This window comes from Amphiprion ocellaris, chromosome 7, assembly GCF_022539595.1.
Source record: "Amphiprion ocellaris isolate individual 3 ecotype Okinawa chromosome 7, ASM2253959v1, whole genome shotgun sequence".
Lineage (NCBI taxonomy): Eukaryota > Metazoa > Chordata > Actinopteri > Pomacentridae > Amphiprion > Amphiprion ocellaris.
Genome location: NC_072772.1, coordinates 36,314,872 through 36,342,337, shown reverse-complemented (window position 1 = coordinate 36,342,337; position 27,466 = coordinate 36,314,872). Strand labels below are relative to the sequence as shown.

Genomic DNA, 27,466 nt, shown 5'->3' with positions numbered 1-27,466 from the left:
GAACGAAAATTGTAGAATTGTAAAACACACACTAAACACACACACACACACACACACACACACACACACACACACACACACACACACACACACACACACACACACACACACACGCACACACACACACACACTGTAACACACACTGATCTGATCTTTGTGTTTGAAAAGCTTTAATTGTTCACATGTGCGTGCGTGGAGTTTACCGTGTTTTAATGAAGTTTAATATTAATTTTTTTATCATTTATGTTGTCATATCTTAAATCTGTCTCTCAGTTTTGATAAAATCTCAGCACTACATGATGCAACAGCTGCAGAATTTCATTTATTATGCAAAAAAATGTTTTTAAGAGTTTAAACTGTATTTTAAATCATTTTGCAGATTTTCCTTGTTTTCTTTTGGTAAAATCAGTCAAAAAAGGTGTTTATTTATACATTAACCGTAAAATATTAATAATTTCTGTTTTGCAAGTGATTTTTCTCACATTTTTTCAGATGTTCTATCTTAATTTTATTGTTATTTCTATATTAAAAGGATTTTATTCTGTGAAATTACAGTTTTTCCTATTTTTAATGTGAATTGCAGATTTTTTGCTATTTTTTATTGTAAATTTGAATATTTACTGTATTTTAGTTGAGACTTTGTCATAATATGTGAGCTTTAATTATATTTCTGTTATTTAAAAGTGTTTAAATTAGAAGCAATAAGATCAGATTATTTTGGATATTTTCTATCTGTGTTGATGTTTAAAGCAGAAAGCTGTAAATTTAAAGCGACTTTTAGTGTGTTCATTTGTATTTTTGTGGCGTAAAATGTTCAGATTTCTGCACTTTTATGTACTTTTTTGACATTTTAAGCTGTAAATGCTGCAAAATCCTATAAAAGTCCATTAATTTGGGTGAATGCGTGTTTCTTACAGAGAATTCTGTTGGATTTTACAACAGAAATTGGACTTTGTCGTGTAAATGTGGGTTAAATCTGAACTGGTTGTGTTTTCCAGGTGTGTTTGACGTGTTTTGGAGTCGCTGGTCGGCCGGTGTGAGTCAGTGTGTGTCGGTGTGGCCGTGGGGAGGCAGTAAAAGGAGCGTTTGGCCGCAGCTCCTGTCGCCTGACAGTTTGTTCTATTGCCCCGCTCTAATTGCCCCCTCGGCGGTGAAAGCGAATCAAAGCGGGGCCCCTGTTACCCTTCCGTGCCCTCCACCTCCCCCTCCCGCCCCGCTGAGGCTCCACGCTGTAAGAAATGTCTCGTTTTCCTCCGCAGCCCCCGGTTCTCAAACCGTTTTTCTTCGTGTCTGAACTCGTTCCTGCGGACGAACCGTCGGCTTTAAACTCTTTGATCTCTTTCGGTTTGAGCTGCAGCAGGAACCCTGGAGGAGGAGGAGGTTCTTCAGGTTGATATTTCTTGCAGCGCCCCCTCCCCTCCCCTCCACTCCCCTCCTCCTCCTCCTCCCTCTCCCTCTTCCGCGCCTCCCCCTCCTCCTCCTCCCGGTATAAAGCGGTGTGACCGCAGCTGCAGCAGTCCAGACTTCAGCGGCTGAGCGGAGTTTTCCTCCCTGTTGGTTCATTTTTCTGATCGGCAGAGCGCTGACACACGCACGCACACACACACCGATCTCACTCCTCTCCAGGGGCGTTATTTTCCTCCCCTCATTTCTTCAGGTGTCGCCCTCCGTTTCCTTTTTGGATCCGTTTGGATTTTACGCACAGATCCGGACCCGCGGCGCACCGAGCCCTGGACGCTCCGACATGGCGCGTTTGTTCCTGCCGTGTCTCCTGCTGCTCGTAGCGGCGCAGACGGTGAGTAGCTCCGCCAGCAGCGGAGTCCCTTCATCTGTTCACTCCAGAAGCGCGCTGGTTTATTCTAATGTGGTGGGTTACGGGGGGACGCGTGCGTAAAAGCGCACGACTTTTACGCACGGCTCCAAATCTTTCCGTGTCCTCGTAAACCAAATAAATGTCTCTTTTTATGCTTTTACTGCATCTATATGGCCTCTAAATACATATTTTAATTTTTTTTAACTTTCTCAGATATCTGGTAAAACATGCAGACTAGAGATTTATAAATCAGAATTCTGTTTGTAAAATAAACCGTTTTCCAGGAATAAACGGACTATTTTTATTATTATCGTGCGTATTTGTGCACGTTCTTCACCACCTCCGTGTACTCAGCTTCCCTCCCGGTGTCTCACCCCCCCCTCAGGCCCTCTCCTCCGGGGTGTTCGAGCTGAAGATCGACTCCTTCACCAGCTCGCGCGGCATCTGTCGCTTCCAGTCGCAGGACTGCCAGATCTTTTTCCGCGTGTGCCTCAAGCACTCGCAGCACGTCATCAACCCGGAGCCGCCGTGCACGTACGGCACTGCGCTCACGGAGATCTTCGGCGCGGACTCCAACTCCATCTCCGGGAGCGCGCCCATCAGGGTGCCCTTTCACTTCAAGTGGCCGGTAAGTGGCGGAAATCACACGGAGGGTTTAACGGCGCGCTTCACATTAACGTGACAAAAGCGCGTGGGTTTCCTTTAAGTTCCTCAATCAGTCAACAAAAGTCAGTCTGACTATTCACCTGCGGCACATCTGTCCATGAAATATGCAGCGGTTCCTGCGTGCTGTTGATTCTTGACGCATAAATAAGTCAAATAAAACCAAAACGTGTCTTTAAACGCGTCTCTCTGGTTCCTTTCAGGGCACTTTCTCTCTGATCATTGAAGCCTGGAACGCCGAGTCTTCAGGTCTGGAGTCTACAGGTAAAAGTGCTGCAGTTCTGCTGCTTCACCGCCAGGCGGCGACAGCAGGAACACATGGACACTGAGGTCACTGAGCTTCATGCTGGGCTTCACACATGTGGACGTGGAGGCTCAGTTCTGAACTTTAGGAACATTTCAGCCCAAAATAATTAAAAACTTGTCATTTATCTTTATTCTAACAGTCCTTGTTGAGCTCCACAGGTGAATACGATGCAGGAAAATGATCAAATCTCTGCGTTTTTTCAGATTCTTCACCCATCTTTCCCTTCCTCTCTCCTCCAGAGAACCAGAACAACCTGATCAGCCGCCTGGCGACCCGCCGGAAGCTCATGGTGGGGGAGGAGTGGTCCCAGGATGTGGGCTTTGGGAACCAGAGCGAGCTGCGCTACTCCTACCATGTGGTGTGCAACGAGTTCTACCACGGGGAGGCGTGTTCGGCCTACTGCCGGCCCCGAAACGACACCTTCGGACACTACACTTGTGACGACGACGGGAACCGGCACTGTCTGGAGGGCTGGAGGGGCGAGTACTGCTCGGACCGTGAGTTCTGAACCCGACACTGCAGAACAAATGCTTGAATGTTCAAATAAAGTCAAAGCTCAAGCATTTTACTGAACAAAAACGCACCATGGTGCTTCTTTAATGTCATTTTATGGAGTTAATTACTGTTTCCTGCAGTATTCCTTTAATATTTCTATAACAGTTTCATCTGGGGAGGATTTTAGGCTAAAATCAGTGTACAAAAGTGCAGGTTATTCTGTTAAAAATGTGGCCCAAACGTCTCCAAAACAGGAGCTCCCAGTGTTTTCTTACAGTCGTCTCCTCCTCCTCCTCTGTTCTCCCTCCATTTTTTATCCCAACGTTTCTTCAGATTGAGGAGGAGGAGGTGAAGAAAAGCAACCTTTGGCGCTTCTTTTTTTTTTGTCCTTGAAATTGTTAAGTCAAGCAGTTGTCAACGCCACCACGGCCCCCCCAGCCCCAATAAAAAGAAAAGATCTCAGAGCTTATGTCGTTTCCAGCTTCCAGAGTGTGTGTTGGCTCCAAGGGCTGCTCTCCTTTTGTTTTGAGCCCCAACAATGGGCCCCTGGTGGCCCCCGGGCCGCCTGCTTTAACAGGGACACGCGCTGCAGCTTAATGTGCGCTGCGTTGCGTGAAAGGAGACGGCATGTGTTGCTTTTGTTGTGCGGACCAGCTGCTTCGTCCTGCACTTAACAAGCACTTGTAGGGGAGGAGTGTGTGTGTGTGTGTGTGTGTGTGTGTGTGGTTGTAAAACTATCCTTGTGAGAGCCACTGTGGGGGTTTAGACCATTGGATTGAGGATATTTTGGACCAATTTTGACTTTTTCACCATTTTAGAGACACATTTGAGGATTCAGATTGGATATAAGGGTCCAAGTTTGGGTTCGGGTTGATGGCTGATGTTGCAAAAAACAGAAACTGACTTTGTGAGACCCGACAGCTTTTTCTGGGTGCCAAAATCCTGCAAACATCAGATTGAGGACATTTTGGACATTTTGGGTCGATTTTGACTTTTTCACCATTTTAGCGACACAGTTGCCACGTTTACATGAGACCTTTAATTCCTCTTTAATTCGGAATTAAACTTAATTCCACTTTAAAATCTCCTTGTAAACACTTAATTCTGAATTAAAAAGTTAATTTTGAATAAACTAAACTCCGAATAAACTACCTGGTTTATTCCGATGTTAATTCCGAATAAACTAATTCCTGTGTACGTTCTATTCATGTATACAGTTAATTCCGCTTTAGTTAATCCCGGTCATTCTGCGCATGCTTGGCTCCTCACGTAGCGATGACGTAGCGATGACGTAGCGATGACGTAGCGATGACGTAGCGATGACGTAGCGATGACGTAGCGATGACGTAGTGACGTACACAGCTTGGTCGTCTGCCTCCTTCTCCGGTATTCTCTCTTATCCTTCTCAAGTGACGCAACAGAAGTAGTACGCCATTGTCGAGTTGCTGTTTCAAAACGACAATAAAAAGCAAAGCGTAAAGCGTGCTTATTAGTTGTTCCTCCATGTTGTTGGGGAAAAGAAATGCCGCGGCAAATGGAGTTTGTTTTCTTCCGGTAAACAGGGATACGTCACGTCCACTCCCTGTCCAATCAGAATCCTTTCCAACGCTGAAGCGTTAAAGCGGAATTACGGAAGGGGATAAATGTGCGGTCCATGTAAACCTTAATTCAGAATTAATATTTCCATGTAAACGCAATGCACAAAACTTTAATTCCGAATGAGGTAATTCTGAATTAATAATTCTGAATTAAAAAACTTCAAGTAAACGTGGCCATTTAATGGTCCAGATTAGATTTAGGGCTCTAGGTTTGGGTTTGGGGTCCAGGTTTGGGTTCAGGTTGATCGTTGATGTTGCAAAAAAAGAAGAAGCAGAAACTGACTCTATGAGGTCTGACAGCTTTTTCTAAGAGCTATCGGATTGAGGACATTTTGGGCTGAATTTGACTATTTCACCATTTTGGAGACACATTTAATCGTCTAGATTGTATTTAAGGGTCCAGACTTGGTTTTGGTTTTCCAGGTTTGGTTTCAGGTTGGTCATCAGTGATGGTTGATGTTGCAAAATGGCAGAGACTGACTCGACTTGTGAGGTTCAACAGCTTCTTCTGGGAACCAAATCCTGCAGACGAATGTTCCGGTTTGAGGTTCAGGACAGAAAATGCATCGTCCTGGTGGACGTCCTCACAAAGATAGAGGGTCAAGAAGACTGTGTGTGTGTGTGTGTGTGTGTGTGTGTGGTTGTAAAACTATCCTTGTGAGAGCCACTGTGGAGGTTTGGACCATTGGATTGAGGATATTATGCACCAATTTTGACTTTTTCACCATTTTAGAGACACATTTGAGGGTCCAGATTGGATTTGAGGGTCCAGGTTTGGGTTTGGGTTGGTCATCAGTGATGCTTGATGTTGCAAAAAAAAAAAACAGAAACTGACTCAACTTGTGAGGTTCAACAGCTTCTTCTGGGAACCAAAATCCTGCAGACGAATGTTCAGGTTTGAGGTTCAGGACAGAAAATGCATCGTCCTGGTGGACGTCCTCACAAAGATAGAGGGTCAAGAAGACTGTGTGTGTGTGTGTGGTTGTAAAACTATCCTTGTGAGAGTGACTGTGGGGGTTTAGACCATCAGAGAGAAGACATTTTGGACATTTTGGGCCGATTCTGAATTTTTCACCATTTGAGAGACACATTGAAGGCTTTAGATTGGATTTAAGGGTCCAGGTTTGGGTTCAGGGTCCAGGTTTGAGTTCAAGTTGAGGGTTGATGTTGCAAGAAACCAGACATTTTACTCTATTTCTGAGGTTCGACAGCTTTTTCTAGGACCCATTGGATTGAGGACATTTTGGGCTGATTCTGAATTTTTCATCATTGTAGAGACACATTTAAGGGTCTAGATTGGATTTATGGCTCCAGGTTTGGGTTCAGGATCCAGCTTTGGGTTCAGGGTCTAGGTTTGGGTTCAGGTTGATGCTTGATGTTGCAGAAGAACAGACACTCTACTGTACTTGTGAAGTCCAACAGCTTCTTCTGGGAACCAAAATCCTGCAGATGAATGTTCAGGTTTTTAGGTTCAGGACAGAAAATGCATCGTCCTGGTGGACGTCCTCACAAAGATAGGAGTTCAAGAAGAGTGTGTGTGCATGTGTCCGTACACGTGCATGCCTGTGTGTGTGTGTGTGTGTGTGTGTGTGTGTGTGTGTGTGTGTGTGTGTGTGTGTGTCTGGCCCACAGTGGGGGGAGGAGGAGGTTTGTATTGTGATTCGAATGAAGAACTTGAGACTCCCTCGGACTAATATCCTCCTCTCTCTCCTCCTCCCCCCTCCTCCCCCCTCCTCCCCCTCCTCCCATCAGCCATCTGTGCGGTGGGCTGCAGCGAGGAGCACGGCTACTGCGAGTCGCCCGGCGAGTGCGCATGTCGGCAGGGCTGGCAGGGCGAGCACTGCGAAGAATGCGCCCGCCACCCAGGCTGCCTGCACGGAACCTGCCAGCAGCCCTGGCAGTGCCACTGCAAGGAGGGCTGGGGAGGCCTGTACTGCGACCAAGGTGGGTCACACCTGAGGGTCACACACCTGGAGGGCCGGACAGGTGACCCGCCGGGTCGTTCACGGCTTCACCTGCTGGATTTCTGCCACAGTTTGCAGAAAAAAGAAGCTTACCAGTCCAAACGAACACACATGCTAATACCTGTTAGCATCCTCAGCTGCTGTGTGGAGCGACTGGCAGCATGAGATTAATTAAAATGTTAATTAGAAGCTTGATCACTGACTACAAGTAACCATCTGTTTATGCAGTCTGCTCATTTTCAGTTTATTTCAGTTAAAATCAACTTGCATTAATCTTTCACACTACGTTAATGCTGCACGGAAATCAAAATATATGCATAAACTAAGTAATAATTGTCAAAAAATTTGTCAAACTTTGTCCAAAATGATTTCAAAAATGTCCAAACTTACTAAAAAATGTCCAAAATTACAAGAAAATGTCAAAAATTACTAAAAAAATGTCAAAAATTACTAAAAATGTGTCCAAGATTATAAAAAATGTCCAAAATTACTTGAAATTTGTCTAAAAATGAGTAAAAATTGCCTTTTGTTTTTAAGTTTTTCATTCGTGAGCTCAATCTTACTCAACATCTCAGCAGTTAGAGCTTCAAACCAGCAAAGTTCTAGTCTGCAAATCTACTTTTAATGTAGATAATTCAACATTTAACCAATGTGGCATCAATTAGCAGCTAATAAACATCAGAATTCAGCACCTTCAGCTGCTCAGAAGGTATTTAAAGCTTTGACAATGTAGAAATTGGTTAATTTTGTCTTTCTAATGTGACCCCAAACCAGACTACATCCCCCCAGTGTTCCTCCTCTACCGGTAAAGTGTTTTTATTTAAATGCTCTAAGTTCTAACTTTATGAACAGTAGTAAAAGCAGGAGTCAAAATAAGGAAGTGAAAGGATAAAAGCAGAACTAAGGTCATGTGCAGGTCAAGACTTTTGCAGCTGCTTGGTGGAAGAAGAAAAGATTATGAACGGAACATGCAAAACTGAAATTTCTAGGTTTTTTGATTCAATTAATTCGGTGAATTTCACTTAAACGTAAAGTTGTTTATCATCTGCGTATATGGAAATATGATCAAACACCACCAGAAACGCTGCATATTGACTTTAATCACTGGGGTGATGTGCAGAACTTTAAAATATTAAATATAAATGCCACTTTCTAGACTCAGCAGACCCTCAGTGTCACCTTCACACTGATGTTTCTAGAATCAGGTGAGAATTTTATGCAACATTCGACCCAAAATCGAAGGAAGCAACTTTGACGATAATATAATTTTTGAAATGTTCCTGTCAGTTTTTGTCACTTTACATTAAGTGCCTTCTCCTTATTCTGGAGTCCTGAAAGAATCCTTAGCTGTTTCATTTCTAACATATAAAACCTAATAAACACATTATTTATCCTGCCAGATGTTCCGCGGTGTTCCTCAGGACTCTATACTCAGTCCTCTTACATTTTTCTTTTTTTCTTCCCTATTGACTTGAGGTATGTTTCTTCCATTGATTATGTTGTTTTTTGTTATTTTTTATTCTTTCTGGGGATTTTATTTGATAGTAACAGTGGAGAAGAACAAGGAATGTGATGTGAAAAGACCAAAGCAACAACTCAGTATGCATTTAACCATTCATCATATTAGTTAAGCAGAAATGTCAGTTTATATCATGGTTAGATTCAGTTGTGAACACAGTAGCAGCTGCTCAGAGCCTTTATATGATCTGGAAACAACCATTTGTGGACTTTTGCAATGTGAACAAACTCTTAAATGTCAGTCAGTTTCTTGTTCTGATTTACATCTTCTGTTTACTTACTCATGGAGGAAAGTTTGAAAGAGTCTCCAGATGTTAAAGGTGTTCTGTGTTTGCAGTTTGTTGGTTAAAAAATAAGCCTTTAACAGTTGGTAAATTACAATTCTACCATTTCACTACACAGATGCCTTTATCTGTGCATCTGAGAGTAGAAACAACTAATTATGATGTGAATCCTTACATTTTCCTTTCAGCTCAGTCACGGCAGCTTCATCTGCCACAAAAGCATTTTATACACTAAAACTATTTTATACACAAAATAGATCTGGGTTTAAATTCCCAGAGCCTTTTCCGTTTGTCTACATTACAAACGGTCTGAATAAAGGCAAAAAATATCCCCAAAAACAAAGAGACACACACAAGAAGCTTCCATATATGTTTAATTTGTTTTTTATGAACCTCCACCAAACTCAGTCTTTCATTTTTAGGTTCTTGTGACAGAATTTGATGTTTTTCAGCGTCGTATCTCTTCACTATTAAGATTTTTGCAAGAAAATTATTTCTAGCATCCAGTGAACTTTTCTTACCTGCAGAACATGTTTAATTATCAAGATTTCAACCTTGATGATCCAACACAAACCAGAACATGGCAGGAAGAAGCTGTAATATCTCAGAATCTGATTCTAACCTCCGTTCTCCTGTTTGCTCCTGCAGACCTGAACTACTGCACCAACCATAAGCCCTGCCAGAACGGGGCCTCCTGCACCAACACCGGTCAGGGCAGCTACACCTGCACCTGCCGGCCTGGGTTCACCGGCAAGAACTGCGAGATCGAGACCAACGAGTGCGACAGCAACCCCTGCAAGAACGGCGGCAGCTGCAAAGTGAGTACGGCAACGAATCGTCCTGCAGGACCTCGGAGCTCATCTCCAGGTGGTCGTTGAGCTGTAACTGGTGTTCCTCCTGCAGGATCTGGAGAACGACTACTCGTGCGCCTGTCCTCAAGGCTTCTACGGGAAGAACTGCGAGATCAGCGCCATGAAATGTGCAGACGGGCCATGTTTCAACAGAGGAACATGCGTGGAAAAGTCCACTGGTGGCTACACCTGCAGATGTCCGGCCACCTACACCGGATCCAACTGTGAGAAGAGGGTCGACAGATGCAGCAGCAACCCCTGCGCTAACGGTATAACAATGCTAAAATAACCATCTGCAGATTAGACTCAGGCTTCAGCTTCCTCACAGCATCACGCTTTATTACTATTAAGTGATAAAAAGTGTGAATATTAATTAACACAAGCTCATTTGAGGTGATTTTGTAGAACATTTATTCCATCTGCTGCAGCAAAACGACAAAACCTGCGTTGGGTTTGGTGCAGAATTAAGAGGAAATCTGTGAAATGTGTATGTTAGTGTGAGGGATAACCTCTTTAACCTCCTACGACCTGCCGTCTGCGTACGTCGGTAACACAGCTTTGGTTGTTTGCACCATAATACTTCATTCAAAGTGTGACCAACAGACAAAACAGACATTCCTACTGTGGAGGAGTAACACAAAACATGAAGCAAATTGTCAGAGTTTTTGGATATGCTGCATACTTTTTGCTAATTTTTCTTCCTCCATGTCCATTTTCAGAAGTTGAAACAGACAAAGTACCGTTCAAATTTTGGGATCACTCAGAAATGTCCTCATTTTTAAAAGAAAAGCAGTTTTTTTCCATCAAGATATCATTAAATGAATGATAAATCCAGTGTAGACATAGTTAATGTGGTAAATGACTATTGTAGCTGGAAACAGCTGATTTTTAATGGAATATCTCCATAGAGGTACAGAGGAACATTTCCAGCAACCATCACTCCTGTGTTCTAATGCTACATTGTGTTAGCTAATGGTGTTGAAAGGCTCATTGATGATTAGAAAACCCTTGTGCAGTTATGTTAGCACATGGATAAAAGTGGGAGTTTTCATGGAGAACATGGAATTGTCTGGATGACCCCAAACTTTTGAACTTTAGTGTAAATAAGCAAACAGCGACAATGAAAAATGTTGAGGCTGCAAATTAAAGGGACTTGCACTTGGTTCCACGATGATGTGTTGATTGTGTTCTGAGGGAACTCAGACCCAGTGGTCACATATGTGGATGTCATTGTTTAGATAATATCTGGTTGTTATATTTATTGGTTACTCCTTACCCCAAAGAAATAGAAGAACTCTAAAATTCCAGCCCAACCAAAGCTCAGGTCTCAGGAGGTTGAATCATCTTTGGTTGATATTCTGTCGCTGAAACAGGAAAAATAGTCTTTTAAGATGCATTTTTACAAGAACCTACTATCTTTTTTATCTAAATTTTTTTTACCCCTGCGGTTGTTGCTTTGGCCTAAAATGCCCCGAGGACAACATGAAGCAGGTTATTAAAATACCCTCCAGATTCCATTTGACTGCATTTTCACTTCAGTCTGATTTTTTTTTTGTGAATATTCAAAACAGAGACTCGTTCATGCGATCAGCTGTTGATGTGTCTGCAGCAGCTGCACTCGAGGCTTTTTTCCAGGAATGAGAAAACTAGATGCTTGATGACATGCTTCCGACCGCAGCTGACGTTTTAGTTTCTAGAATAGCAGCAGATTACCAGTGGAGGAAACACCGTTTTAGATGTGAGTTAACAGAAGGAGGAATGACGCAGCGTTTTCAGGTGTCTGGATTCTGTTATCTGAGCTTAAACGACCTCTACAGAGTCGAGGCTTTTGTTGCTGTTTGTTTGAAGTGTCTCTCCGCCTTCAGTCCATTCCACCTGCATATATTTGAAGTTTTTCTTGCTTCTTTTCTGTCCCCTGTCGGTTGTTTTCCTGCAGCCCAGTTTGCTCTGCGATGAACTTATCTGCACACCCAAAGGCTAGATCCTCCTGCAGTTAATCATTTATGTAAATGCTGGTGTAAAACCATCAAACTGTTTACAAGAACACAGCGAGATGATGATTAAATGATGCCACGGGAGAGTTTTATGACCTGACCTCACTGCAGCTCTCTAACCTGGATTCAGTCTTTCTTTTATGGCTCCTCAGATCATAGAAACCTCCAGAAAGGTTGCAGCTGTGTTTCTTTGGAGTCAGGTTTGCTATAAATGTTGAGGTTTACGTTGAATTAGCTGCATCAGATTGACGAATGAGTAGGTGTGTATCATCTGCATATATAGAAACATATTGAATCTCTTAAAGGAGATTCTGGTTAAAGAGGACAAACAGAATCGGATTTGTTTTTTGATGCTTTCGGACATTTTTAGCCTCAACTGGAGCAGCCGACCTTAAAAAAACACGACTTTTTAGTTTGACTCCTGACCTTCTAACTCATAATTAATTATTAAACGAAGCAGGCCTGCTGGTCACTTCTTATTCCATCTACAACATAAATATAAAAAGACAATGCTGGTGTTGGAGCAGATCCATGAGTTAATGGCCTTAATGTCAGCAAGCAGAAACTCAACTGTTTTCTCCAAAACAGTGGAAGTTTCCAGTAAAAGTTCATGTAGAGACACGACCGCGTTGTAGGTTTTCACAGCAGGTTTTTGTCTTTTTCAGACAATTTTAAAACAGTTTTAAGCCCCGTCTTTGAGATTCCTGTAGCACGTTTGTGTGCAACCAAACCATCTGGAAGCACTTTTAAAATCCAAACATGACAATGAAGAAGCTGAAGAATCCAGGTCACAAACATTTACAGTGTAGATATGATTCATTCGTTCGCTGCTGCTGCTGCACGAGTCGATTGTTTACAGGATTTAATAGCAATAAAAGGAGCTCGTAACTTCATCCTGCTTTAGTTTTCTTTCTGCATGCAGATTTAAACCTCAGAGGAAGCGTTTCAGATGTAATCAAACATGAATCCGACAGTCAGCTGTGACCTGGATCATCCTGTGAATCACTATTTGTTGTTTTCACCGTGTACACGAGTATTAAAGCAGCTGGAGTTTGTGTTGCAGGTGACAAAGTTTATCATTAAAGGGACATTACACCAGATTTGAGGTTATTATTCACATGTGAGCACAGATTTTGATGCAAAATGATGATGAGTGGTTTTAAGATAACAAAGCTGTATTTGGTGCTCATGATGTAAAGGTGAAGTCCTTCCAGTGATAACGCACAAAAGTCTTCTTGTGCTCTTTGTAGATTTAAGCCCTAAAAACTCATCTGTGTGTCAAACTGTCATATTTTGCCGTATTTTTCATGAAAATGCCTTAAAATGTGCAGATCTATGAATTTCTCTCCACGCACTTCTTCCAACTGGCTGCAGATCGAGCACACCAGCTCACCAAAACACTGACCAAAACTGATTCTGATGGATAATAATGACACTGAAAGCTCCTAACTGGAAGCAGATTGGCTCTTTAATTTGTTACAAGTCTGAATCTGTGTTTTTTGCAATTCTACGGCATGTTATTTGTTTTCTAGCATTAAAAAAAAACACACAAACATGATTTTTATAGTATTTGTGTGTCAGAAGGCAGATAAACTCCCGTATCGTCACGCAGCAGCTCCTGAACATGTCTTATCATATCTTCGTCCTGGTTGTGGTAAACAAACCTACCTGGTTGCCGTGGTCGGTTGGTCAGGAATCCGTTTCTGGCAGCGTCTCTGCTGGATGGAGCCGACAGCATTGCGTTGATCCACGGCTCATTTCTTTTTGGAAATGTGCACAACAAGAAGTTGCGAGACGATTGTAAAAGTGGCTCGTTGCACGCAAGTGTTTGCAAACCCCAGAGTGTGTTTGTGAAGCGTCAGACTGGACTTTCTTCACATTTAACTGGAAAACATGCAACAAACTCATCCCCAGTTTGTTGATTTTCCTGCTTTAGCTTTAAATTCGAAACTTGCTGCAGAGATAACTCGTCATAAAACAACAAATAAACAAAATGCTGTCCTTGATAATTCAGTGTTTGGCAGCAGCTCGTGAACGCACCATGCAGGACGGATAAAATGTTTACAGTTAGAAAGACTTCTGAAAAATGACCAAACGGAACTGTGTGAAGCTTGGTAGAGAAGTGAAGTGTGATTGAAGGTAGATCAGGTTAAATTCTGGTGCACATCTGCGATGACAGACCTTGGTTTGGAAATAAACCAGAGCGTGTTTGCTGTGTGTTTTTCTGCAGCCAGTTTCAAGTCTCTGCAAGTTGATTTTCACATCGCTGTGGCATGAAGTGCAAACACTCTCACAGGACGGAGGATAGAACTGATTTCAGTGAAGCTATTCTTAAAAATCTGGGATGTTTGTGACACCGTCGAGTTTGGAAACTCTGCTAATCAGCATCTGCAAATCTTATCGGGAAGTGACGATGCTTGTCGGGGGAAATAGGATATGCCAAGATTCTCAGGGTTTGTTGAGCAACAAGTGTTTCCCAGTCGGGTCGAACCGAGAGGAGACGCCTAATCAGGATCAGACGGCTCCACCGGCGCATCTGGCATTGCAAGACATCGCAAAACAAAACCCTATCTGCAAATATTACAATTAACTCCGGCGCTGCGGAGCCTTCAGTCCTCCCTCAGGTCCTCATTAGCGTGCAGAAACGGCTGCCGGCTTATCTTCAATCTGCCGTCATTCCTGAGCCTCAGTCAGCCTGACGGACGGGAAGCATCTCGGCTAAAGCGCCGCTCTGTTTGCGGTGTTGCAACATGAGCAGCCAAATATGGAGCTGTTTTCAGGAACCCTGAGTGAAGCCAGAGATCCAGTTTAAACGTCAGTCGCTGCAGCTCCCATCTCCTCTTCTTTCCAATAAACCTTTAGGCCGATTCGGTGCAGCAGCTTTAATAATCTTAACTAAGTGATCTGTTTTCTGAAGATTTCCACAGCTTTCATTTCAGAAAAATTCACCGTTCGTGTCGCACATATGGCTTCTTCTCTCCGGCGATGGAAAACAAGCATGTTTCTAATCACACCCACGACTCTGCTGATGAGTGGCATCTGTTGTGAGGTGATGCTGTAATAAACAAGTTTTTTGTTGTTTTTTTTCCCCTGCCGTCCAGATGGAGTCTTGTGCTGTGACCTCTTTCTTCTCTCGGCAAGATTAAAAAGTGTTCAAGAGCTGTTTGGTGTTTTTGTGACACATTTCAACCTCATTTTTTCTCCTTAATGTGATATTTAGCTTTTATTTTAGCTCATCTGGGTTTGAAAAACTCATTTTCAGCTCTTAATTTTGGTGTTTTCAGACTAAAAGCTCTGCATCTGATAGATTGATATGAGACTTTTTCAGGTTCTGGTGTCCCTCAGGGCTCTGTCCTGGGTCCTCTGTCTTTTAGTTAGTTTGTTTTTTCCATTTTTTTAGTGTTTCACCACAATATTAAGTATTTTCAGAGCCTCTTTAATGCATGTATGTTTTAAAAATACAGCAGTGTGTTATCTATGTTCTCATTTCAACACTTGTTTTGACATCGTTTCTCCTACTCAGTTCTTGAGTCCAGATTCTGAAGTTGCCTGTGAGGCAAAGCTGAGGGCATCATAAACCAAAGAAAAGCAAGATTTACTCAGATTACAAACTTTTCTACCCTCCTAAATGACATTTTCTTTTGCTTTCTACGATCCAGGTTATAGATTAGAGCTTAAATATGACACATCTTTTGTTCGTGTTAACTGTGTTATTGGCTAAAACCTTTCCTGTCTTTTCTCCTTGCAGGTGCTCAGTGTTTGGACCTCGGTAACCGGGTCATGTGCCGCTGCCAGCCGGGTTTCTCGGGTTCCCGTTGCGAGACCAACATCGACGACTGCTCCAGCAACCCGTGTCGCAACGCCGGCACCTGCGTGGACGGCGTCAATGACTTCAGCTGCACCTGCACCCTTGGCTTCACCAGCAAGGACTGCTCAGTGCGAACCAGCGCCTGCGACCAGTTCCCCTGCGACAACGGCGGGACCTGCTTCACCCACTTCACTGGGCCGGTGTGCCAGTGTCCGCCGGGCTTCATGGGCGCCCGCTGCGAGTACCCGGTCGCTGCATCGACGGCGAAACCGCCGAGGAGCGACGACTCCCCCCCTGCGCTGATCGCAGCCGTCGCTCTCGGTTTGGTGACGCTGTCGCTGCTGCTGTGCGCCGCCGTCCACATCCTGCGGCAGCTCCGGCGGAGTCGGGAGCTGGCGGCAATCGCCTCGTCAGTGAAGAACGACCTGGAGACGGTGAACAACCGCAACGCCGTGATTGGAGGAGGAGGGCCGAACAACGGTGGCTTACCTGGAGCGCCGCTGGGCAGCCTGAAGGAGAAGGAGGCGCTGCTCATCCCCGGAGGTCACCTCAAAGTGTCCAACAAGGATGCGGCGCTGGTGGACAAGGGCGGCGACAACGTGTCCATGTTTAAAAACAAAATGGCCGACTGCAACCTGGCAAAGGAGGAGCAGCGTCTGGACAAGAACAAGTTCGACCTGTAAGGATTTGATGGTGTGATGGTTATCTGTGTTTGTTTTCATGCTTTCTGAACTTCGCTTTTCCTTCTTGTGTAGTGTGAAGACGAGTCGTAGCAGGTTTGTCGTGTTACCCGAGCGGCCGGCGTCTTTCACAAACTGTTTCTGTCTCGGTGTTTGACGCTGCCATGACCGACCTTCTCTCTCTTCTCTCTAACAGTAAGAAATGTGACTCTTCCATCATCGTCCCTCCTCTCAGTTTTGCTAAGGACAGTCTGTATCACTCAGTGTTCATCATTCCGGAGCAGATGGAGCAGTGTGTGTTCGCTACTGAGGTGAGTCTTTATTAACTCACCAGAATCACCTGAAGCTAATCACAGTTTGTTATATCATCTTTTATTACTGTGTGGATGGAGGTTGCAGAGGTCGAAATATGTTCAAGGTCCAAAAGTCTGAACACATAAAAGGTTTCTTTAAACTCCTGTTGTGTGTTAAAGACACTGAATTTTTTGACTTTTTGACTTTTTTTCGTTAAACTTATTCAAGTTTTTCCCAATAAACAGCTTTGATGGCTGTAGGAACAGAGCTATTTCTGCACATCTATACCAAAGAACTGGATATCAGCACTTCTGAAGAACTTGAATCGGTGAAACTAAACACTTGAAATCACTTCGAAAGTACAATAATTTAAACGGATGCTGAATTGGTTTTTCAACCCTTTAAGACCAGACGCAACACGAGCATGTACAACATCCAACAGTAATAAAGCACTTAAATGTCAAATGATTCTGAATTACATCACAAGTCAACTGTTTTATTACTTGTAAGTTGAACAGAGGAATATTTGCTGTTTAGATTAGTAAAAATACAGACTCAACAGTGACTCAATGCAAAAAAAGTCCTTTCGTTTTGAGATTCAAATTAAATTCGTACATCTAAGTTTATATTTGATGACAGACTCAATCTACAAATTTCTAGACAAATGTTCTGTCATTCTTTAGAGACTATTGTTTGTAGCTGGATGAGTTATGTTGCTCTGCCTTTATCTTTAAAATACCACTAAGGTGTTCTGTTGGATTCAAGTCACGATACGTACATACGATACATACTTCGGTCGTTTCACTTTATTCTTTGTAATTATCATGTTGGAATATTCCTCTTCTTCCAGCTTCTGCACACTGGGACTCATCTTATCAGCCGGTATTTCATCCACAGATATTCACGGTGTATCTATAAATGTCATCAACACCTTTTACACTCATGCAGCCCCAGATCATCACATTCCCACCTTTGTTCTTCACTGTCAGGACTATGCATCCACTGTGGTAGTCCTGGTCAGGTTCTCACCAAACATCTGGACTCCATCTGAGCCCAACTCATTGATCTTCATCTGACCACAGAATGTTCTCCAGCATCCATCAGGCTTCTTCTCATGTTCTTCAGCAAACTTTCATCTGGAAGTTCTGAGCAGCAACCAGGTTTAGTTCTTGTCCTCCATCCATAGAGGTTGATGTTCTGAAGGATCCTTCACACTGTCTGAGCTTCACACTAACTCTGGTTTCCACTGAGAACTCCTGAGCCAAGTCTGAAGCAGCTGCCTTCTCTTTTTACAGCTAGCTTGTGAAAGTAGTTCTGTCCGTGGGGTCATTTGAGGAGCCCTGATTAGTGGTACTATGACTCCTTCTAGACCTCCTGATTAGTGGTACTATGACTCTTTCAATACCTCCTGATTAGTGGTACTATGACTCCTTCTAGACCTCCTGATTAGTGGTACTATGACTCCTTCTAGACCTCCTGATTAGTGGTACTATGACTCCTTCTAGACCTCCTGATTAGTGGTACTATGACTCCTTCTAGACCTCCTGATTAGTGGTACTATGACTCCTTCTATACCTACAGCTCTGAATAGTGGTACTATGACTCCTTCTATAACTGTAGCTCTGATTAGTGATACTATGACTCCTTCTATACCTGTAGCTCTGATTATTGGTACTATGACTCCTTCTATACACTACCATTCAAAAGTTTGGGGTCACCCATACCATTCCATGTTTTCTATGAAAACTCCCACTTTTATCCATGTGTTAACATAACTGCACAAGGGTTTTCTAATCATCAATGAGCCTTTCAACACCATTAGCTAACACAATGTAGCATTAGAACACAGGAGTGATGGTTACTGGAAATGTTCCTCTGTACCCCTATGGAGATATTCCATTAAAAATCAGCCGTTTCCAGCTACAATAGTCATTTACCACATTAACAATGTCTACACTGGATTTATCATTCATTTAATGTTATCTTCATGGAAAAAATGCTTTTCTTTTAAAAATAAGGACATTTCTAAGGGACCCCAAACTTTTGAACGGTGGTGTACCTGCAACTCTGATTAGTGGCACTATGGCTCCTTCTATACAAACAGTTCTGATTAGTGGTACTAAAGGCACTTTTCCACTAGCACCTACTCGGTTTGACTCAACTCGACTCGGTTTAGGTTGTTTTCCATTAGAACTGTGTACCACCTCATCGTGGGTGGAGTCGTCATAGCTACGGCGGCCCGGAAGTTCCTTAACGTCATTTGTGTGCGACGCAAACGCAACACAACAATGGAGGACATAGAGGCGATGGTATAATTGTTGCTCGGTCGATGGCTTTTTGTCATATTCAAAGTAAAAGAAGTTCCGTAAGAGCAATGTGCACCGTCGCTGTTGCCAGTTTTTTTTTTTAAAAATGGCGGGTTTATTTTTGTGAAGGAGTCGCTCTCGTGTGTCATCACTCCCTGTCCAATCAGTGGCCTGAACTCTGTAGACGTCACATTATCGGCTCCACTCAGCTCGCTTGGAACCCCGGCCGAGTAGGTACTAAAATAGTAGCTGGTACCAGGTACTACGTCCTAATGGAAAACATCACAAACCGAGTAGAGTCGAGCCGAGTAGATGCTAGTGGAAAAATACCATATGACTCCTCCAATACCTCCTGATTAGTGGTACTATGACTCCTTCTATACCTGCAGCTCTGATTAGTGGTACTATGACTCCTTCTATACCTGCAGCTCTGATTAGTGGTACTATGACTCCTTCTATACCTCCTGATTAGTGGTACTATGACTCCTTCTAGACCTCCTGATTAGTGGTACTATGACTCCTTTTATACTTCCTGATTAGTGCTACTATGACTCCCTCTAAACCTCCTGATTAGTGGTACTATGACTCCTTCTAGACCTCCCGATTAGTGCTACTATGACTCCTTCTAAACCTCCTGATTAGTGCTACTATGACTCCTTCTAAACCTCCTGATTAGTGGTACTATGACTCCTTCTAAACCTCCTGATTAGTGGTACTATGACTCCTTCTATACCTCCTGATTAGTGGTGCTATGACTCCTTCTTTGCCTCCTGATTAGTGGTACTATGACTCCTTCTATACCTCCTGATTAGTAGTACTATGACTCCTTCTAGACCTCCTGATTAGTGGTACTATGACTCCTTCTATACCTCCTGATTAGTGGTGCTATGACTCCTTCTTTGCCTCCTGATTAGTGGTACTATGACTCCTTCTATACCTCCTGGTTAGTAGTACTATGACTCCTTCTAGACCTCCTGATTAGTGGTACTATGACTCCTTCTATACCTCCTGATTAGTGGTGCTATGACGCCTTCTTTGCCTCCTGATTAGTGGTACTATGACTCCTTCTAGACCTCCTGGTTAGTAGTACTATGACTCCTTCTACACTTCCTGATTAGTGGTACTATGACTCCTTCTAGACCTCCTGATTCCTGCTGACTCTGTGCTTCACTGGTTTTTAGTTGCTCACTGATCTTCCTGGATCCTTTTCCATCTTTGTGAAGCTTCACACTTACACTTTTCACTTCCTCTGTTGAATTATTACTCCACCAAGGAATGGCGGAGTTATGTGACGATCGGCGTACGTTTGTCTGTGAGTCTGTGAATCTGTGAATCTGTGAATCTGTCTGTCTGTCTGTCTGTCTGTGTGAAACATTACTCAAAAACGGAGCAACAGATTTGGATGAAATTTTCAGCGAAGATCAGAAATGACACAAGGACCAAGTGATTAGATTTTGGCAGTGATGCAGCTTATAGTCTGGATCTACAGCTTTGTTAAAGATTTCCCGTTGGGAGATATAGCAGCCGGCACAATGTCGCTGTAACCATGAAGTGAACACTGTGTCAGTTACCTGCTGACGATCACATGATTGCATCCTACTACAAACTGACTGTGATTTATCAGCTGGAAATCATACAAGGAACAAATGATTAAACTGTGGGCTGTTTCTGAGTCCCATCAATTCCTGCCATCCGCTACATATTTAGGTCACGTATGTAGCAAACCCCAGCCAGACACGTTAAGTTCAGCCGTCAGCCTTATTTTGAACACAAAGCCACCTTCCTGTCCTTCACTCATTCCTTCACAGTAAGAGCTTGTCTCCATTCCAGCTGCTTCTAAGTTTAGACACATCCTTTGCTAGACAGCAACACCTGGAACCGTTTTCTTTCATCTTTATTTAAATTTTCTGACTTTTCGGCAGCGTCTTCGTCATCTCAAGAAACCGCTTCTTAGATAAACACTTCCCGTACTGCTGGAATGGTGACAAAATAAAAGCCCGCAACATTAAAAATATGCCTTCAAAATAAAAGCATGGAGGGAACGGTTATTTTAACAGCAGCAAAACAAAGGTTTGCCAAAAGTGATGAACTGATCAACAGACTTTTATAAGAGTAATTTACGCGCAATTTGGTATCCATACATAACATGCACATGCATAACACATGCCTGTGCTCAGCACAAGGTCATTTTTTATTAAAGATTTCATCCGTCGGAAATGATATGTTGACTGAGCAGCCTTGGAGGAGTACTGAGCTCTCTGAGTGCTTTTCTAGTTTTCCATTTGGAGCCATGGTGTAAGCATGCAGATAGACACAGTTCATAGGTGCAGAACTGAGAAAGCTCTGCTGTACACAGCTCATTTTAGAACCATATTCATGCTGTTAGGCTGATAGGAAATCACAAGTAAACTCAGTTTAGTTTCAGTATCACAGGTGCATTCACTTTTATTGCACCAAGTTTCTACTTTGGGGGCCTGAATACTCAATACTGTTGTTATCTAGTATTTGTTTGTGATTGTTCATACAAGGAAATACTCTACCGTTCAACATAGGAATAATGAAATTATTGGGAGGTGATTTTTTTGTGAATCATTTGACATTTATGTAATATTGCACAGGGTTGTACTCACTATTTCATAAAACACATGTATATGCCTTGAAGACTGCATGCAGCATATGTGTGTATACCTCTTTAGGACTGGGTACAACTACAATACATCCACGTATGCCGCTTCACCACTAGATGCACATATGTCTGTGTGTGTGTATCCCTTTAAGACCACGTGGAATAATATGTGTAGAAATCTTTTCAAGATACGAATGTGTAAAACTGGATATGTCTCTTTCAGACTGCAACACAGGTGTGAATATACACTAAGATTTAAAAGGTTGGAGTCACTTAGAACTGCTGTTATTTTTGAAAAAAAAAATTAAATTTGAGATAACATTAAATGAATCATAAATAAATTCTAGACATAGCTAATGTGGAAAATGACTATTCTAGTTGGAAACAGCTGATTTTTAATTAAATATCTCCATAGGGGTACAGAGGAACATTTCCAGCAACCATCACTCCTGTGTTCTAATGCTACATTGTGTTAGCTAATGGTGTTGAAAGGCTCATTGATGATTAGAAAACCCTTGTACAGTTATGTTAGCACATGGATAAAAGTGGGAGTTTTCATAGAACACATGGAATTATCTGGGTGACCCCACACTCTTGAACGGTAGTGTATCTTTAAGACAGGATGCAACTCGTGTCACTGCAACATGCGGCTGTACATCCTGATAAGACAAGGTGCTATGTATTTGTGTGTATCCCTTTAAGACTTGGTGAAACTGCAACATTTGCATGTATGTCCTTTTAAGAGGAGTTGCTTTATGTACATGTATATCCCTTTAAGACAAGCTGCAACATGTGTTCATGGCCTTTTAAGACTTGGTTCAACAGATACGTATCCCTTTAAAACTGGGTGCAACTGCAGCATATGGGCATATATCATTTTAAGACTAGGTGCAACATATGTGCAGATATCCCTTTAGGAATTGGGTGCAAGAAATGTATGTTTAGCAACACCTTATAAAGACTTGTGACAACACGTGCACATGTATTTAGACAGGATGTAACTGCAAAATGCCAATTTTGGATTGGACTCAGGGAATTTTGACCAAGCTATTCAATGAATCATGAAGGGAAGGGACTGTTGTTGCACAGTGGAAGAAACATTTCAGGGAGTTGTTAAACCTGATCAATGAATCCTGTGGAGGAGGTTCAGGTTTAGCCTTGGCTTTGTCCTTGGCAGTGACTGTTGAGGTACCCAAGAGGCTCCTTGGTGGCAAGGCGCCAGGTGTGGACGAGATCCGCCTTGAGATGCTGACGGCTCGGTTGAGACACTGTTAAGCCGTCTTGGTTGAAACATCTTTTCAGTGTTGCTCAGTGGTCAAGGACGGTGGTGGTTCCCATGTTTCAAAAAGTTATCGGATTCCAGAGGAGTAATTTGAATTCCATCCTGGCTGTGGAACAAGTCGGAGTTGCTAAGGAGGTGATGGGCGTTTGACCAGAGAGTTCAGAGGTGTTTTGTGGAAGGCCTGCAATCATGTTTCCCAAGGAACCCTGTGGAAGTATTTCGGTACCGGCGCCAATCCTGCAGTCTATCCAGTCTTTGTACTAATATTTGAGAGCTGATTGTATTCTCAGCACCAAGTCAAACACATTTCTGGTGGGTGTTGAACTCCATTAAGTTTGTCTCCAACGCTGTTTGTGATATTCATGGACGTATCTCCAGGTGCAGCTGGGGTGAGGACAGTGTCGGGTTTGGGAACCTAAGAGTCTCTGCTTTTTGCTATTGGCTTCATCAGACCGTCAGCAGATGTTTGCAGCTAAGGTCATGGATTTTGCCCTCTAGGTTGGAGGTGAGTTACTGACCCAAATAAAGGAGTTCAAATATCTTGAGACGGATTGGTGCAGCATCAGCAGCGATACATGCTGAAGAAGGAATTCAACTGGACCTGGAAGGCAAGGCTTTTTGTTTTTGTGGGTTTTTTTTATCCAGCAATCTACTTTCCAGCCATCACCTACGATCGTGGACCGGAAGAATGAGATACAAGCAGCCAAAATGAGTTTTCTTCATAAGGGGGCTGGGCTCAACCTTGAAGTTAGGTTGAGGAGCCTGAACGTCAGGAGGAAGGCTGGAGGTCCAGCTGATGTGGTTTGAGCATCTAATTACACTATATAGCTCATCTAGCCTGGGAACACATCAGGATCCTGCAGGGGATACTGGAAGACATTGCTGGAAGTCCTGTGGCCACCAAGACCCGATTCTGGATAAGTGGAAGAAAATGAATAGATATTGTAGTCGTACCCAGTTTTAAAGAGATATACATGCGTACAGTATGATGTATGGTGTTTAAAAGGCTTAAAGAGATGATATGTTAGTTAATGTGATGTCTTAACTGTAAGAAATTCTGCATTTCAGAAGATTTCATCTATATGGAAAACAGATCAAATGTTTGGAAATTTATCTCTCAGATGTAGTTTCTAGCTTTTTAATATGTAATATTCTTTATCATGTTAATGATTTCACTTTCAGACCTATTAGTGTTGTATATTTGACTACATACACTACCATTCAAAAGTTTGGGGTCACCCAGACAATTCCATGTTTTCCATGAAAACTCCCACTTTAATTCATGTGCTAACATAACTGCACAAGGGTTTTCTAATCATCAATGAGCCTTTCAACACCATTAGCTAACACAATGTAGCATTAGAACACAGGAGTGATGGTTGCTGGAAATGTTCCTCTGTACCTCTATGGAGATACTCCATTAAAAATCAGCTGTTTCCAGCTACAATAGTCATTTACCACATTAACAATGTCTACACTGGATTTATCATTCGTTTAATGTTATCGTCATGGCTGTTTATTGCATTGTCATGGATAAAACAGCTTTTCTTTCACAAATAAGGACATTTCTAAGTGACCCCAAACTTTTGAAAGGTAGTGTATCTACAGCTCTGATTAGTGGTGCTATGGCTTCTTCTATATCTCCTGTTCTGATTAGTGTACATGTAATTTCTCAGTGTTTTAAGAAACAATCAGTAATTCTTAACCAGTTCAGATTGTTTGGAGTAGCTTTAATGAAATGAGATGATGTTTGACAGCTCTTTTGTGTCTAAATGTATAAAAGTTGAATGAATGATAGATTTATTCATGAAAAGTGAACTTCGTATTTTTTTTCAAAATTACAGGAAATACACAATTCTCAGGGAGTAAAGGAGTGCATTATGATAAACAAAACTTTATACACATTTTACTTTAGAATTCACTGTTTTTGTTGACATTAATTCAGTTTTTTGACTCCATTTTGGTTTAAAGTTTAGCATTTGTTAATTACCAAACTTTCCAAATTTAAACTTTACACTACACATTAAACTTTGAAAAGTGCTGCTGAAACTCTTAAATTCTACTTTGATTAGGCTGTTTTCTCTATGAAATGTCTACATATGCTGACGATTAACTGCTGTTTCTCTGTGTCGTTCTCAGGTATAACCTCGAGTTTTCAGACCGCCAGCGGAGAAACTCTTTCGCTGGAGGCCTGAAACCTTTTCTCTCCAGGACAGAAGTCCCAGAGGATCTATTCTACACACATGTTTTTATTTAATATTTATTACTGCTGCTCAACGGAAAGAAACAAAAGAGAAATGACTTGTGTTTTTATTCTGCTTTGATACTGACAATGTTCAGATGACAATGAGGAGGAGGAAAGACTGAATGTCCGGCATCATTTGCACTATTTATCATTTTTTTAATACTTTAAATCTTAATATAATTTTCTGCCTGTCTGTCCTATTTTAACCTTCTTTGGATGAAACAAGACGTGAATTGTCCACCAATCGGAAAGACCGGTGCCTTAGCTACGCTCCCTAATCACCGTGGCAACGTTTTCACTATCAATTTCCCAACAAGACGTCAATCAGATCTCCAGAGGACCTGCCTATGGGAGACAGGAGTTTTTATTTTAGGTCAAACAACGTGAACTTTTTCTTGGATAATGTGTCGGAAAGCTGAACTGGATATTTCGTGAGTGACTTTTTATCATCTTGCCATCTGATTTGTTGTGTTTTTTTTGTTTTTTGTTTTTTTCACACTGTGGCCTGTAGGAAGAAGAACGTCAGCATTACAATCACCGTCCAAACCTACAAAACTCTGAAGTGCCTCTTTTTTATACGAATCAGCAGAAAGACCTAAAGCATCAGCATTCAGAACTTCTACTGGAAGAAAGGGAGACTTTTTATTTGTAGAATTTCGAGCCTAGAAATCCAATTTAAAACCAGGAAGGAGCCTTTCTCCAGGAGTTTAAATCCCCCATTTACCTTTTGTGGTCTTTCTTATTCCCAGATTTGAACCTAAATGAGGTTTCAGGTGAAACAGGAAGAACTTCCGTCAACAATCAGCTGTTTTCACTTCAGGAATCTGGATTTTTTTCTTCCTGCCACCGCCGCTTGTTGTACAAATCTATTTTTCTATGAATCACAAAGCTGCAGACTTGCTTCCTCTCCGCTGCCTTTATCAACCACTGCTGTCCCAGCAAGTAAACAGGTAAATAATAAATAATAAACACCCGTCGTGTTGTTCTGCGACTTTATCTGAGTCCGAACAACTCTGGGTGAGGAAAAAAAAAACATTTTAATACCCGCGAAGGACTCCAAAGAGAGTTTTTATTCTGTCTTTTCTTGTTTTTTTTTTACCCAATAATCCATTTTGATACCAAAAATAAGTTTTTTTTCCTGTGTAGTGGTGTCGTTGTGCTGTCTTCATTAATTTAAGAAAACAATGCAATGTGTACATATCCTCCAGAAGACAGTTTTCCTATTTAATTTTACCCTTTTGTACATAATTTTTTTGTATTTATGAAAGAGAATTGTATATATGTCTATGTCATTGTGCCTAATGTCTCAGTCAGAATCAAGAAATATATATTTTTCATAAATAAATTAGAAAAAAGTGTTGTTTTGCTGTTTTTACTTTTGACTTTTCACCTTTTAGCCGGACTTTTATCTCTCACGCGATCAGATCTGTAATCAGTGAGACGCTCAGATATGAGGAAGTGTTGAGCAAGGCGTTGTTTTATTTTCTTTATCAGTGCATCTGAAGGTTCATTATCTACTGTATTCCACTGTAAGGTGTCTCCTTTGCCGCTTATTGTGTTTTGGTTTCATTGTTTGCTGAAAGCTTTGGGGTTGAGGAGCTAAATTCGGGCTCCGATGTGATGCTAAATGGATCTTCCAGGTTTTTTTTAGTGCTTTTGGTTGAGGTTTGTGCAGCAAACATGGCTTCACTTTCAACAATTTCAACACTGTTTGACCTAGTTTCATTTTTCAGTTTTTCACCATTGCTGCTTGTTCCGTGAGTTAAAGAGACGACATTTAGTCATTCAGACGAAGGTCGTTTTTAGAATTCATCACAAAAGTCCATAAAAATCCCCCAGCGACTGTGACCTGCTGTTAGATTCTGACCCATCCTGTCTCTATGTTGAGGATTATTTAGAATTTTAGCTCATTTATAAGGTTAAATATGTGCAATTTTCCATCCTAAAGGATCCCACTGCAGGTTTTTAAAAAACTCAGAGGAAATAATCCTAAACAACTGGAAGCAACAAACCTGGATTACCTTCATTATTTTAGAGTCTCTTGCAGTGAGAAGTTTATTTTTATGGACGTTTTAGCTGTAAAATGAGTCAAAAAGGTGTTTTATGGTTTTCAAATGGTGTCTTTTGCTCTCTGTGATGTTTAATATTCGTGCTAAAGTCACTGTTTGGATTAAAATACATCTTTTTCATAACTTTAACTACTACTAGAAATCAAACTTGCGACCTAAAACCTATTTCCGCGGGTTTATTCGTCTATCAAACCGTCCTGCACGTTGAAAAATGGCCCATTTATTCAAATTGTCCTGACAAAGTAGTAAATGTTGGTTCACACACTTTGATCTCCACAGTTTAGCTTCTGTTTGATATTTAGTGAGTTAATAAGAAGCCAACGGGTGCATTTTATTTCTAGTCTTTATGCTAAGCTAAGCTAAGGTAACCAACATCTGACTCTCAGCAGTATTAAGCATAATTTCTCAAAGTAATATGTAGTAAATTATGTATTTAATAGTAACTTCTGACAATTCCCAACCCGCATGTTTGTTTAAAAACAATATTAATATTGATTTCTGATTATTTCATGATCAAGAAGGCTGATAATTGATATAACTTAACTGTCGTTTTACAGATTTTTCAGCTGTGTTCCATCATGGACAAATGTTTAAAAATGAATGTACATGTTGTTCATAGAAAAAATAATAAATAAATCAGTAAATCATAATAATAACATTAAAAATCTG

General features: G+C 41.8%; 1 protein-coding gene across 1 annotated transcript; it reads left to right on the top strand.

Annotated features, from left to right (window-relative positions):
• The first annotated feature begins 1,508 nt into the window (after window positions 1–1,508).
• Window positions 1,509–26,088, top strand: dlc (deltaC). Its single transcript, XM_023282877.3, has 10 exons — window positions 1,509–1,795; window positions 2,199–2,441; window positions 2,680–2,740; window positions 3,023–3,280; window positions 6,629–6,820; window positions 9,291–9,460; window positions 9,546–9,762; window positions 15,236–15,974; window positions 16,172–16,286; window positions 24,623–26,088. The coding sequence occupies exons 1-10, from the start codon at window positions 1,745–1,747 to the stop codon at window positions 24,626–24,628; spliced, it is 2,052 nt and encodes a 683-aa protein (XP_023138645.1). The 5' UTR covers window positions 1,509–1,744; the 3' UTR covers window positions 24,629–26,088.
• The last annotated feature ends 1,378 nt before the right edge of the window (window positions 26,089–27,466 follow it).

What these genes read in the sequence shown, in the direction of transcription:
- dlc (XM_023282877.3), top strand. Translation starts at nt 1,745, where the DNA reads ATGGCGCGTTTGTTCCTGCCGTGTCTCCTGCTGCTCGTAGCGGCGCAG. An exon ending in AGGCCTGTACTGCGACCAAG is followed by an intron (nt 6,821 to 9,290) that starts GTGGGTCACACC and finishes TTGCTCCTGCAG; the next exon opens with ACCTGAACTACTGCACCAAC. An exon ending in CAGCAACCCCTGCGCTAACG is followed by an intron (nt 9,763 to 15,235) that starts GTATAACAATGC and finishes TTCTCCTTGCAG; the next exon opens with GTGCTCAGTGTTTGGACCTC.